This window comes from Oreochromis niloticus, linkage group LG11 (genome assembly GCF_001858045.2).
Source record: "Oreochromis niloticus isolate F11D_XX linkage group LG11, O_niloticus_UMD_NMBU, whole genome shotgun sequence".
NCBI lineage: Eukaryota > Metazoa > Chordata > Actinopteri > Cichliformes > Cichlidae > Oreochromis > Oreochromis niloticus.
Window position 1 is genome coordinate 37282978 of NC_031976.2, and position 15185 is coordinate 37298162.

Below are 15185 nucleotides of genomic sequence, written 5' to 3' on the forward strand. Positions count from 1 at the left end.
TTTTTTATTCTTCCATCATTTACAATACAATCCTGTGAACGTGTGGAAATCCCACTGACATGCTGTGAGCCTGTCGTTCAGGGTTTATTGAAGATTTCAGGAAATGTAATGTTTGCTATATCGGAGCTCAACATCATTCATCTTTTTCTTGCATTATGAAATGTATTCCACATTTCCTTTCAAATTAAAAGCACAGTTTAACCTCTCACCTCTGCTGAGGATGCATTTATGTTTATTTCCTGTGAGGCGGAGCTTTGGCCTCACTGTGGCCCTGTCTCCTTTCACAGTCATCATAAATGTGATGTCATGAAGAAGCTCTTCGTCATTTCTGCTCATTCACGGTGAACACACTGAGGTGGACTGACCATCAGCTGACCTTCTGGCTTACGCTGCTGAATCTCTGTGTCCATTTGGAGGATTAAAACAGAAACCTGATCAAACATCCTGAAGTGTTCCCGGATCACTTCAATTACCGTCCCAAAGTCTGAAAGCAAACAGTGATGAAGCTGTTTGTTCTCCTGCTGCCGGCCTGCGTGCACACAGGGACTCACGTTTCTCCTTTTATGGGAGGTCAGACTGTGTGATGCACTCAGACTCTCCAACTTAGAGCTCCTCTCTCTGCACATGAATCAGCCTTTGGTCTAAAACCAGAGGATATCCGGTGTTCTGACAAACCGTCCTGCCGTACGTAGTTTATGCTGTCAACAATAATTCCAGCATAAATTTAAGCATGAGGACGGTTTGCCACTTAACTTTGTGTTGTGTGCATGTGCAGAAACAACTGGTAGGACAGTTTTTGAGGTAGGATGGATTCCCAGAACACCGGGCCAAGACTTCCTGTACAGGTTTTAGTCCACAGATGCAGATGAACTACTACAAATCGATGACTTTAGGTAAATGAGACCCATCTTCTGTGCATGGACCTGACATGATTGTGACTGAATGTGAAGCGTGCAGATGTTCAACCGTGTGCAGACGTGCTGCAGAGAAGATCGGATCTCAACCACATGTGAGATATTTCTGTGCCTGTGGCGTTCCCCTGGACACCCGAGGCGGCTGCCATCCACCTCTCTGTGATGGTGTAAGCTGAGCTTAAGTGAGAGGAGACAATAAAAACCATGCACTGTGCTGACCAATCACAGAGCCCAGCACGGCTCACAGTCACCGACCACGTGACCTTTACATTTAAAACTCGCCTCATTTGAGTCTCTGAGTCTAAAAATACAGAGCAGCAGTTCCACTTCTCCTGTTTCTGCCATCTGAACTTTGACCTCTGGACATTTTTATATCACACACCGTTTTTCCCGCAGCGTCACAAAGACAAACAGCTGTCGTGTGTAACCTCGTGTGGAGGACCTGCAGGTTTCAGAGGACGCCTGAGCGCCGCTGGTTACCTACCACTGTGATGCTGATGGCGTCATCGAACTGGTGCATGATGACGCTGATGACCGCCGACGCCAGCAGCAGCAGGATGAGCGGATCTTTGAACTGCAGAGAGACACAGGCTGAGGTCAGAGGTCAAATGTCACACGAGGACGTGTTCTTTAACAAGGACACTTTTTACAGCGTGGACACTTTCAGCTTCGCCGAGTTTGCACATTTATTTCAGCAGCGTGGGTGAATCAAGCGTTTCGAACGAGTCATCACAGGAGGGATCATGTGACAGACGAGTGGATGTCTGTGCACAGTCAGGCTTTCCTGTTTCCTGTTTCTAACCAGCACGTTTACGGCGTCATAAACGTGTGTGATTGTCAGGTTACTGTCGTACAGCTGAAGGAGAAACTCTTTGGCAGTCTGAGCTCGTGTCTGGACTGTGAGGTCAGCGTGATGTCAGAGCGCCGTAGCAGCTCAGACTCTCAGACACGACTCGCAGCAGGGCTGGCGTTGGTTTAATGAAGGAGCGGCTCGAGCGTGCGATCGCAGGAGAAGACGCGCTCAGATTACAGTCAATAGGTGTGTTTGTGAAGCCGTCCAATCAGCAGTCAGAGGCGATGACGAGGCTCTGACCTTCCTCACCCTTATGGTTCACATCCCACGGTTCTGGTCATGTGATCTGTGACCCTCTCTTTCTGCCAGTATCAGCTGCACAACTACAGAGCTGCTGGCTCCGCCTCCTCCACCCTCACAGGGCGACCACTTGTTCAGCACTCAGGGAACAATTAATGTGAAGTCGTTTTCATTTTCTGTGTTCAAAAGCAAACTTCTCAAAGCAAATATCTGATTTTCTGCACACGTCAGCTGATGTTGTTTACATTTTCCAGTGTTTCTGCTCCTCCGTCTGCTCACTTGGACTCGAGCTTTTCTCTGTGAGCCGCGCCGACACCACCTCCCATCATCGCCCTTCCTCCTGTCCTCTACGTCCGCTGTCACTTTCTGTATTTGAGCTGGGGGTGCTGGAGGCCTCCATCATTCAGCCGCTCGAGTGCTCCGACTCCCTGCTGCCGTTTCCCCTTCAGTTAATTTACCTGATGCTTTCAGGGCTGAGAGAGGTCAGACCTGCCCTCCTCAACTGGCTCGTCCAATCAGCAGCGCCTGAACGAGGCCCCTGATAAGTTTCACAACGCCGCGCTGTGGCGGTGACACGAGCTCCGAGACAGAAACAAAGAACGCTGAAAGATTCAACCTCCTCTGTGCAGTCATCACAAACGTGCTGAGCTGAGCAGCGATGAGGTCACGGTTACCACGGTGCCGTCCACATAAGCGTGTTTACAGCTGCAGGTCGTGTCCTTACCCGTGTTTCTAACATAGCTGTGGGGCAATGAACGTCTGCTGTGTGCGCTGTGCAAAAATAAATCTGTATTCTTCCACACGACGTTATGTAAGAGTGCTGCAGACGTGCGCGGGTTAACGCGGCGGCGGAACAATGACAGTCGGGAACATGGCAAGCCTGCAGACGCGTTTCAGGCTACGGATAAAAATAGCGTGCTGGGTGACTCTGCTGCTGCACGTTTGACTCGCCGTCACACAGAGAGAGAACAGGAAATCGCCTTGAGTGAGTCTGCATGCGATGCGTGCGTTACCTGTGACAGGTACTTCCTCCACAGCGGCTCGTCCTCGCTGATGTCGAATTCGTTCCAGCCGTGGTACGCCCTCCGCCGCCTCACCTCCTCCTGGGTCAAACCCAGCTGCAGGTCGGCCTGTGGGCGTGACACAAAGCGGCGCTCAAGATTACCGTTTCAGAGACGAAGCTCGCACAGAAACAGGACGAGCGTCTCATTGGCTCAGTCTAATGCCGTCACCGTCGTTCTCATGAACTGATCAGTGAAACAAACAACAGCTGGGCGCTCTTTGAGATAAACGAGATAAGTGTCACCCTGAGAGCCGCTGGCCTCCTTACCTGCAGGATACATGCTACTTCATTGACGGGCAGTTCACTGGCTTTTCTGGACGTCAGTACTGGGACCATGGTCTCATCTTCACTGGAGGGTTCTCCTTCGGAAAGCTGAAACAGGAATAAAACAGAGAGATTGAGACTGCAGCAGTGTTCCTACTGTAGCTCGAGAGCTGCTTCTCAGATCCAGGGCCGAACAACCTCCACCTGCAAAACGAGCATTAAACAGCTCCCACAGTGAAGAGGTCGCCTGTCAGGCTAATCCCACAGACTGGACCGAGGTTCTCCGTGAAACGGGATTTAATCACATTCCTCCAGGTTTACTCTAGGAGAGGATCTGTTTTCCACAATTAAAGAGTCAGGGACCTCTAAGGTGGGAGCACTCGTGACTCAGGCTGGTTAAACACACCTGACGTCCAGCTGTGCAGGTAAGTATCTCAGTGATGACACAGCTGTGACCTCTGTGACCTCTGGGTGAACGCTGTCATTTCACCTTTTCTGGATGACTTCAAATCCAGTTTCTCATCAGCTGCTGTCAAAGATAATAATCCACGTGTGCTGCAGGATGGTCAGAGTCACATTTCACCCAGCCTGAGCATCACTGAGGGTTACAGGACTCTCATTACTGCAGGCTTAATGCTGCTGGGAGGTAACAGGAAGTAACCGGAAACCTTTTACAACCAGGGCCAAGACATACGTTTGTACTACAGTGTTAATAAAAATGCTTCAGAAGGCACCGACACCACCCACAGGGCCACAAAGACTGCATTTGAAGTTTTACTTTTATGAACTAAATGAACATACAGCAGCACAGAAAGAGGACCAGAATGACTTCCAAAGTAAAAGCACCTCTGCACTTAATGTAGAGGTTTTATTTTCAGGAGTTTGTAATCTCCCCAGGAACCTGCAGTTCCTCTGATGTCCGCTAGAGACCGGCTCATCGGGAACATCTGAACTCGGAGTCGATTCTTCATGAAATAAATGTGAGGAGGGCAGAATTTAGACTTTAATGCCACTAAAATGAGGAAGAAAACAAAGGTTTTCATCAGGCTGGGACGCAGACAGTCAGCTGTGATGTCTGAGTTTGTTTGTGGTCGACGGCATCTGACAGAATTAACAGCGTGACGCGGTGCAGGTTTACAGAGCAGAGAGGTAAGGATGACCCCAAACAGAACTTCGAGCTTCAAGTGAGCCTCCTCCACCGTCGGTGCTTGTTGTCATGCATGACACTTCCTCCCAGCAGGCTGCAGGTCTGAGGAGGAAGGCTGATGAAGAGGAAGGCTGACAGCAGGAAACAGAACGAGGGCGACAGCGGCGCCGTGGAAACAAAACCTACTGCAGGGTTTAAAGCAGAACAAAGAGCAGAGAGGAAGTCGATTCTCCCCCGTCAGCAAGAGCAGCTTTTTCAAACACCTGCACAGGTTTACTGGAAGTGCATCACATCACAGACTCAGTCTGAGTTAATTTAGAGCTACTTGAAGAAAACTGTCGAGAGTCGGCCTCAGGCTGTCGCGCTCAGCAAACACAGCGGCTAGCATCAGCTAACAGCAACCAGGCCGTGTCAAAGGTCAAAGTCCAGTCTGGGCAGACGGCTTCAGACCAAACGCTAGCTTGTGCTACCTTAATACCACAGACATGAGAGAGCCGACAGCGACGAGTCTTTCATGCCTGTTCTTACACCTGAACTCGTTCAATTTATGGCCCCACCTGAGAGACACGACTAAGGGCAAAGTCTCACCATAAAACTGAGTGACGTGTTTCTGGTGAACCGTCCCAGGCCGGCTGTGCAACAGCAGATATACCTGGGCTCACCTGCCGGCTTAAAGCTTTGACCTGAGCCTGGCGGAGCAGCCGCAGGCCTGTGAGGGGATAAACAGCCAGCTGAGTGCAGCTGTAACGGCATGAGAACAAGTCTGTCCCACAGAGGTGAAGGAACTCCCGGCATTTCTCATCTGCTTCCAATGTTTTCACAGTCAGAGCTGCCGGGCGGCTCCGGCCGGTAAACTGCGGACATTTTCCCACGCGGCAGCTGAATGCGATGAATAAACAGCATGTCAGCAGAAACTGCAGCCAACAGCACAAAGGTGTCTGCAGCTGATTAATGCCGTGACCTGAGCAGCAGACTCACAGGTGATCTGTGAGGAGGGCGCAGGTGCATTTAGGATCATACGAGACCTAAAATGTCAGAAAAGCTGAAATCAGAGTTAAAATAGAAACAGCTGGTACGGCAAAGTTACAGCGTTACGTCCAATCGTCGCTCCTGCAGGAGATGAAACACCCGCCCCTCAGCCTCCTTGTACATACGCTTCTGCTATCAATTTGAAAATCCTACGCCGCCTCCTTCTCAAGTTATCGTGGTCACAAAGTCGGGTGTCCACGCGCCTGCCTGCCCAGCGGGGTCACATGAACACCCCGAGACAAACATCAGCGCTGCAGCTTAAAACCGACCTCAGTCTGAAGGCCGATCGGCGTCACAGTCGAAATTATTCAGGAAAACATCGAAACCTTCATTTTATTTGTGAGCTAGAAGCTGCCATTCAGCTGAGGTGCACACTGCTCTGTGAGTCACCTGTGATCACCTGCCGGCCTCCTCTTCAGTCAGCTTTACCTGAGACACAAGTGTGCAAAATTCCTCACAGCATCCAAACACAGAGCTGCCCCTGTGCCTCTGAGCAAACGCCCGTCTGCTTTAAAAACGTCTTTGCTCCGCAGACAGAGGAGAGGAGCAGCGAGTGTGAGCTGAGAGGATTGTTTCTGATTAGCAGTGAGCGCAGCTTAGACGACCATCCTGCTGCCTCCTCCTCACGCTGCCCCCGCAGGACGGGAGGGTCACTGCAGTCTGAGTCACTTAAACTAAACGCAGCTCCTGCTGTCAGAGTATTAGCACCTAGGTCACTGCTGATGTCACACCTGAGCAAACACGAGTCACATCAAAGTGTGGGTTTGACCTCACAGTCTGCAGGTACTTTGGTCACATGATGAACATCTGGACAAGTCAGAAGTGACTCTGAGGTCCCCGAAGCTGGAAAATCTTCAAACGCCTCCCACAAACAAACACTCACACCTGTTCAGGTGTGCTGGGTGACAGGAGTCATTACCTGTCCTCACTTTTGTTGCTGCTTTCTGCTGCGACTCATTTGACTGCTGATTTTACTGAATGCAAACACCAAACAAACTGAAACAAACCAGACCTGTACACCGGGCTCAGGCACGCTTCACTACCATCTGACATCATCAGCGGACATCATCAGTCAGGTGATCAGGTTGCCCGACAGGAGACAGCCATCCTGCAAACAGCTGCAGTCTGACAGCACACTCTCACAGAGAGTGTGGAAGGTTTGCAAATACTTTCAGTCTGAGATATAAATGCAGATTACAGCACGGTGCATTCAGCCTCCCGACGCAGCCCGTGATTTCCCTGCAGGAAGCCTGTAGAGTGCAGATTTAAGAGTTAAATATGAATTTCTGTAAGTAGACAGAAACAGCCGTTCAGTCACAGACATCAGCCTTATGACAGGTTTGAGTGACGCTGTTGTACGCCTGACAATCTCATGAGGCAGAAATACACAAAAACATAACTGCAGTGAGAAAAAATGATGTTACTGGATGAAACAGACACTGACAAAGTTTAACTTTGAGGACACAATCATCATATCCCCAGATTTTAAAAGTCCCAAAGATAACATATCCTGTGATAATAACATATTATTATTGGCTGGTGATTCCCACGTCTGTGTGAGGCCTCACTGAGCCGTCAGAGCTCTCACACAGCGAGCTGCAACTCTGATTTCATCGTCGCTCTGCAGGAGAGCTGCGAGCTAACGCAGCGAGCTGGAGGCAAGGGCTCGGCCATATCATACCGTTCACAGTAACACTGGTATAATGTCGGGCAATGATAAGAAAATGAAATATTGTGATAGAATATGGGTAAAACGCGCATGCGCAGTGCCTTTGTTTTCATACGCACATGGAGGAAAACCGGCGACGGAGAATGAGAATGGGGAAAGTGGATCGTTGAATGAAACGGATGAACCAGAACTGGTTTGTAAAAATGCTGCAACTTCAGTGGTGTGGAACTGGTTTAGCTTTCGTCCGTCAGATACACAACAAAGCACTATTTTTGGTAGCGCATGCTAGCGGGCCGTCGTTATTACCGTGTTGTTTGGAAAATACGGCACACTTAAAATCAATCCTTTGATTTTTCTGAAAATCGACAGTGCCCCTTATAATCCCGTGTGCCTTATGTATGAATTCTGATTGTGTTTACTGACCTCGAAACGATTTTATGTACACGGCGCTCGAAAATCTGTCAGATGTTTTAGTTCGACTTTGCTAAGCTACGAAGCCGCACTGCTTGATGGATTGTCGGAGCATTACGGCTACCGTAGGCAGGCGCCTCGCGGAGTGATACGTACTGTGCTTCAACATAATATTACTGTATTGTGTGTGTTTAAGCTCTTTTTAAGTTTTGTGGATATTATACATGGTTATGCTGAGGATATGTCGGCCAGTTTCCACTGGAAATGCCTTTTGGTTAAACTGTCAGCGAGGAATTTGAGTTTGCACTGTTACATTTTTATATAACTTATTAAAGTTATATAAAAATGTATACACATAAAAAACAGCTGCTTGTTTAAGTGAAAATACATTGATGTTTTTTGGGGTTTTTTTGCACTAATAAAGTTGTGGAGTTGTAAAGTATTTTGTCTAGTGTCAATTATATCGTCAGTTATATCGTTATCGCAAATTTTCAAATGTATATCGTGATAAATACTTTTGGTCATATCGCCCTGCTCTAGTGGAGGTCGTAAATAACTTTCCATCAACAGCAAGAGACGAGACAGAAACATCAGAGTGTCCATAACTCATCCTCCAACAGCTCAGACGTCAGCCTCTCAGAGAGAAAAGGATCAGAGATACAGTGTTACAGTGAAGCGCAGCGTGCAGCATCAGGAGGAGCACGCGCAGCACTCTCTCTGAGCACATCTTTAAACAGGAGCAGTGACCGAGGACAGGAACAGGTAGACGCTGTGCAGAAGCTTCACCTGACCTTCAACCACAGTGCCTCAGGAATAGGGATGGGTATTGATAAGATTTTCACGATTCCGATTCCATTTTCGATTCTGTTTAACGATTCGATTCTTTATCGATTCTTTTTAAAAAGGAGAACTCTAAGGTCGATTAGCTTAGAACTCTTTTATATCTTCTCTTTGAACAAGACAGAAATTTAGGAGTAACATGGCCTTACAAACCCAACAGTGAGATCTTAAGAGATCCACAGCCTACGGCTCTGCAATGGGGTGTCACAGGGTCCCCGGGGAAAATTGTAAATGTAAAATAATAAAATAAATATTCTTCTGTAGCAATAACAAAGTATTGTTATTTTTATTTTATTCTATTCTGTACAGTTGTGTACTGTATTTATTCTTATTTTATTTTATTCTAATTTTTGCTTCATAACTTTTGCACTGTCCACTTCCTGCTGTGACAAAACAAATTTCCCACGTGTGGGACTAATAAAGGTTATCTTATCTTATCTTAACATAAATTATTCTGTAGCAATTACACAAGAATATCCAGTAATGTCCCTGCCTACAATTAAACACATTCACTTACCATCTGCTGTGGCAAATGGCTGCAAGGTTTTGACCACAAACTGCTCGGTGACATTCGGGCCTGAAAAGAGACGCTACCGGTGGACTGCGGCGACAACTGCCAGCGAGCGCCAGCCAGACTCTGTCTCTCTCATCATGGTCACCTAAATGCACAGTAATGGCAGGTTTTGTAATAAAGCAGATCGCGCTAACATAATATGCACTGTTAGTTGATTATTTACCTGCCGCAATAACGGGAGAGGACGTGCAAACGTTACCGCTGCTGCTGCTGGGTTGAGATTCACGAGTCCGGAGCAGAATTAAAGACATTCATTTAAGGTCATCGCGTGTTTTGTGAGCAAATGCTTTTGCATATTCGTAGTGTTTCCTCCCTTAATGAAATATCTACTTTGCAAGTATTGCAAGTTGCCCTGTTGTCATCCGTTCTCGTAAAGTATAAACAAACTTTTAAGCGTCTGAGCCGCTTAGGAACCGTGTTTCCTGCCAGGTACGCTCCGACGCTCCGCAACGTGGTGACGTCATTCAGGGCGACTGGAATCGATAAGGGAATCGTTTGCAAAAATGGCAAACGATTCCAAGGAATTGAAACAGTGGGAACCGGTTCTCAACAAGAACCGGTTTTCGATACCCATCCCTACTCAGGAAGGTAGTGGTGTTAGAGTGAGCTGCTGCTCCATTGGCTGTTTGGTCAGTGATGCAATCGCAGTTTTTTTAAACTTTTTTTTTTTTTACAGGTAATTTTTTACCTTTCATCAAGGTGGAGCTCCAGCTTCAATCTAATAACTGAAGACGGGTGGAGTTCCTCCATCAACCCTCACTTTTCCCTCTCATCTGATTTACACACACACACACACACACACACACACACACACACACACACAAGCCCGTTCAGCTATCTTAGAGAGCACCTTCATTGACATACTGGTTTCCCTGACCCTCACCCTAACCATAACCTAATTGTAACCCTGACACTAAAACCACATTTTGAGCCTCAAAAAGACCTTCGAACTTGTGGGGACCGGTGAGTGTGTCCTCACAAGTGACGGTTGGTTCTCACAAGTATAGTAGAATGCAGATTTCGACTTCCGGATGGTGGGGAAGCTGGTTGCAGCATAATCTTTCAGCTCCCAGGCGGTCTGGTTACCCCTTGAAAACTGACATGTTATAACTCAACTAAGAATATTCATAGTAGTATGCCAGGGGGTAACAAGAGAAAGACAAGAGGAATCTGGCAAGAAAGTGTGGAGGAAGGAGTTTTTTCACCGAAAGAAGTTGACGGTGCTAGCAAGCTAAAGCTACCTGGAGCTATGGAGGCAATTGGAGCTAACATTCTTGCGGAGCTGAAAAAAGCCCAGGATAATTTAAAAAATGAAATAGCGGAAAAGACTGGGCTTGTGAAAACAGAAATGTCGGAGTTTAGGAAAGAAGTGGGGGGGCAACGGCTCGACGAAATTGTCACGGACATGAAAGAGGTAACAAGCAGGATTGAGGAGGTCGAACAGAGAGTAACCGAGGTGGAGGAGGTCACAGTCGACCTTAAAGACGTGCTCGGCCATACTCTCCAGTTACAAGAGGACCTCCAGACACGTCTGTCCGACCTGGAAGCCCACTCCCGCAGGAATAACATATGTGTTCACGGGATACCAGAGGGGGAAGAAGGGGACAACATGCTCGAATTCATGGAGAATTTTATAAAGAAGGAACTGGCCCTCCCCGACACCAATCTGGGCATACAGCGGTGCCACCGCACACTCGGCCCCAAGCCACCTCCAGGCTCCAACCCCAGATCCGTCGGGATTCATTTTTTGGAATACAAGACCAAGGACTTGGTGCTCTGGTCTGCGTGGACCAAAAAAGAAATACTGCTGAAGGGGAGGCATGTGTATTTCGACCAAGACTATCCTAGTGGCATTTTAGCGAAACGCAAAGCATACAACACGATCAGGAGGATTTTAAAAGAGAAGGGGCTCCGCTTCCAAACATCTGTCGAGACTGAGTGTGTTTTATGAAAGCAGACCCGTGATCTACAACAACGTGCAAGACGCATCCGACGACCTGGAGAAGAGGAAGTTGATGGAAAAGGGAGCGGACGATCCAATCTCATGCATCCCCGTACTTAAGCCGAGGACGCGCTTCTGGGAAAGAGCGAGCGGGGCGCCACGGCGGACCCGGGAGGAACGGATGAAATACATCCAGGAAAAGCTCCAGAGATTCAAGTGCATGGATAGTAACACCTAAAAAGATTTTTTTTCCGCACCTAAGACTGCAGTTTTCCCCTGTAAAATAAGAGTGATAGGTTTGACCACAGTTTGGGATGTTACCAGCTTTCTCCAAGAGCGCTGCTGTGATGAACGGAGATCACCAAGCAGCACTACGAGGGGCTCTCTGGGACTCTCCTCTTTGTTTTGAAGTTGGACGTACACTTCATAATTGGAAGTCATATATGTTATTTGTTCAGGTATGTTGTTCCTTTGTTCTGCAGACCCCCGTTTTCTTTTCAGAGCACCTAGAGATTTACAGGTATTGTGTATTTTCCTTTTGCTGATGGAGATCAGACAACAATATAAGGTAATAACACTTAATGTTAATGGTTTACATAACCTCATTAAAAGAAATAAAGCTCTTGCTAAAATGAAACGAGAAAAACAAGATATAATTTTCTGGCAAGAAACATCTTTCTGCCATTGAGCACAAAAAATTGTGTAAAATGGGGTTCAAAAATGTGTATTATTCCTCGCATAAAAAAAACCATTCTAGAGGAGTGGCCATCTTATTGTCTGACAAAGTACATTTCCAACTCTCCTCACAAATCAGAGATAAGGAGGGGCGTTATATACTGGTTAAAGGGTACACAGATCACAAGGAAGTTACATTGTTTAACGTGTACAGACCACCAGGGACTGATAGACATTTAATCAGGACCCTTTCTGAATTAATTGCAACAGAAATATCAGGCGTATTAATATGCGGCGGAGATTGGAATATTAACTTGAATCCGTTTCTGGACACGTCCAGCAAAACTAAATTGTCACAATCAGAAGCAGTATCTGTTAAAGAATGCTTAAGGAACTGGGGTTGGTTGACGTGTGGAGGGATGCACACTCACTGGAAAAGAAATATACTTTTTTTTTTTTCACATTCCCACCATATGTATTCAAGACTGGACTATTTCTTTATGTCACATTTTGATAAGCATAGAATTATAAACTGTGATATAGGGGTGAGAGGTATTTCGGACCATGCAGGGGTGTACTTGACACTCCATCTGGATTCAGATCGCAAAGAGTCTTTATGGAGGCTCAATACTAGTCAACTAAATGATGTAGAATTCGAAAGGTTTGTAAAAGAAGAATTTAAGGAATACATGGACTACAATAACAATGGTGATGTTTCTCCTAGTATTTTATGGGATGCAGCGAAGGCAGTTCTCAGAGGGAAGCTAATTTTGTGGTCCTCATATAAAAAAAAAAAGGAAAGAGAAGTATCTAAAAGACCTTACTATGAGACTGAAACACCTAGAATCAGAACACATGAAAAGTAACAATGATGACACCTTATCACAAATTAAAGAAACACAACAGATATTAAATAGGTTATACGAGGATCAAATAGAGAAAAGGGCTAAACTCATTAAACAGAATTATTATGAAAATGGTCCCAAATCCAAGAGACTCCTTGCTCGGAGGCTACGGAAACAGCACGCTGACAGATTTATTCAGAAAATTAAAAACCCAGCAAATGATAAGATATGTCATGACATGAGAAGCATAAAAGAATCTTTTGTGACCTATTATAGCCGACTGTACGCAGAACCACACAGGATAGATGTGCCCTCTGTCAATGTACTTCTTTCCTCACTTGATTTACCATCGATAGGAACAGAACAAAATAAAAGATTAACACAAACAATAACTGCGGAGGAGATTAACAAGGCCATTTCAAAATTGAAAGGTAATAAGATGGCCGGTGAGGATGGCTACCCAGCAGACTGGTACAAACACTTCAGACATCTAGTAACCCTTCTGCTGAGGGATTGCTTTAACCATGTGCTTACAGGGGGGGGAGATACCACCATCCTGGAAACGAGCAGTTATTTCAGTAACTCCCAAACTGGGTAAAAATAGAACAGAATGTGGTTCCTACAGGCCCATAACAGTCTTGAATATCGACTACAGGATATTTGCAACAATATTAGCTAAACGGTTGGAATTTATAACTTCAGAACTAACGGATACAGATCAAACCGGTTTTGTTCGAAACAGGCAAACTCACGATAATGTGAGGCGGGCTCTCCATCTAATAAACAAAATGAAAAATGTCGAATCAGTAGCTGTTAGTCTTGATGCCGAAAAGGCATTTGACTCTGTCTGCTGGAGATATCTTTATTTGGTTTTAACAGCCAAATCATCAGGTGCTTACAGTCTCTATATAACTCACCCACTGCCAGGATTAAAATTAATGGTGATTTAACAGATACACTACAACTAGAGAGAGGCTGTCGTCAGGGATGCCCTCACTGTCCCACTCTCTTTGCGCTATTCATTGAGCCCCTGGCGCAAGCTATCAGGGAATCTAAAGACATTAGAGGTGTACTAATTAATTATATAATGTATAAAGTTGGTCTGTATGCTGACGATGTTCTCATAACGCTAACTAACCCGGAAATCAGTCTGCCTAATCTTCTTTCATTATTGAAAACATTTGGCATATATTCCAGATATAAATTACATTTACAGAAAACTCAGATTCTCTTATATAATTACCGCCCATCACAAGACATTCAAAAGATAGCCAAGTTTAACTGGAGTAACTCCTCTATAAAATATCTAGGAATCCATATACCCACAGATCTATGAATGCAATTATGTCCCACTGACATCAGAAATTAAGGCAAACCTACGGCGCTGGTCATTATTGCCAATGAATATGCACAATCGGATAGATAAAAATGAATCTTTTGCCAAAGCTTCTCTATTTGTTCCAGGCGCTGCCTATACACGTACCATCCAAGCAATTTAACGATTGGAATAGGATGATCTCTAATTTTATTTGGGCCAAACAAAAACCAAGGATAAAATTTCAGACGTTACAACTGCAAATGGACAAAGGTGGACTCGCTCTGCCGTGTCTTGAGGACTATTATAGGGCTGCACAGTTACGAGTGATGATTGGGTGGTGTGATCCAATGTGTGAGGCTAAATGGAAGGAGATAGATCAATCCTACTGTGAGACACCGCTTCAATCACTGCTTGGAGATCAACCACTCATTAAAAGACATATAGATGCAGACCTGCTCCCGACACTAATGAAAGGGCCCATAGAGATATGGCACAGGATACTCAAATATGAGAAAACTGAAAAAAGTGCCCGGACTTTACGATGGCCTTCTTACGATTCGGATTTTGCACCTGCAAACATGGATAAGAGATTTATACAGTGGTCACTGATCATAAGGGTATAACAGGCTACTGGAAGATCACAGATAAAAATGTACTAAAAGACTACCAGCAACTCCAGAGAAGTTTTTACTTGGAAAGACAGGATTTCTTTAGATACCTGCAGCTGAGGTACCATTACGACAGAAACATAAAATTCCTAGAAGAGGAGGCCACAGGTTGGTTAAAATCTTCCTTGACTCTTGTAAGGGGAATGCACCAAAGAAACAGATATCCAGATTATACAAATGTTTACAAACATGTAGGAATAATGACACAACGTACATCAAAGCTAGATGGGAAAAAGAGGGCGAAATAATAATACATGACGACAACTGGTTCAATATATGTAAGGCTGTGGTAATGACCTCGAGCTCAGGTCTATGGAGGGAATTTGCATGGAAAAACACGGTGCGCTTTTTTGTCACGCCTAAAGCTAAGAGTAAACAAAGTAAAGACCCCGACAAGGTTCAGTGTTGGAGGAACTGTGGATGTGTATCTGCAGGATATTTTCATATTTTTTGGGAATGTGCTAAGATTGTCCCCTACTGGCTAGTAGTGATCAAAGAAATCACTACCATGATGGGCTTGAACTTGGCCCCTGATTTCACTGTGTTTTATCTGTGATTTGCCCCAAGGACTGAGGATTTCAGACAAATATCTTTTATTGATATTATTGGCTGGTACAAAGAAAGCCATAACTCGCAAATGGCTAAACGTGGATCCACCATCATTCTTGGACTGGTTAGGTATTATCAAGGAAATTTACACAATGGAGAGACTGACTTTTCCACTAAGACTGGC

At 45.6% G+C, this 15185-nt stretch overlaps 1 protein-coding gene across 1 annotated transcript in view; it reads right to left on the reverse strand.

Annotated features, from left to right (window-relative positions):
* Positions 1 to 15185, reverse strand: part of atp2c1 (ATPase secretory pathway Ca2+ transporting 1) — a 32123-nt gene that overhangs the window by 11799 nt on the left and 5139 nt on the right. Inside the window, 3 exon segments of the mRNA XM_013275003.3 lie at positions 1399 to 1488; positions 3021 to 3137; positions 3338 to 3442. Coding sequence (XP_013130457.2) covers positions 1399 to 1488; positions 3021 to 3137; positions 3338 to 3442 — 312 coding nt within the window.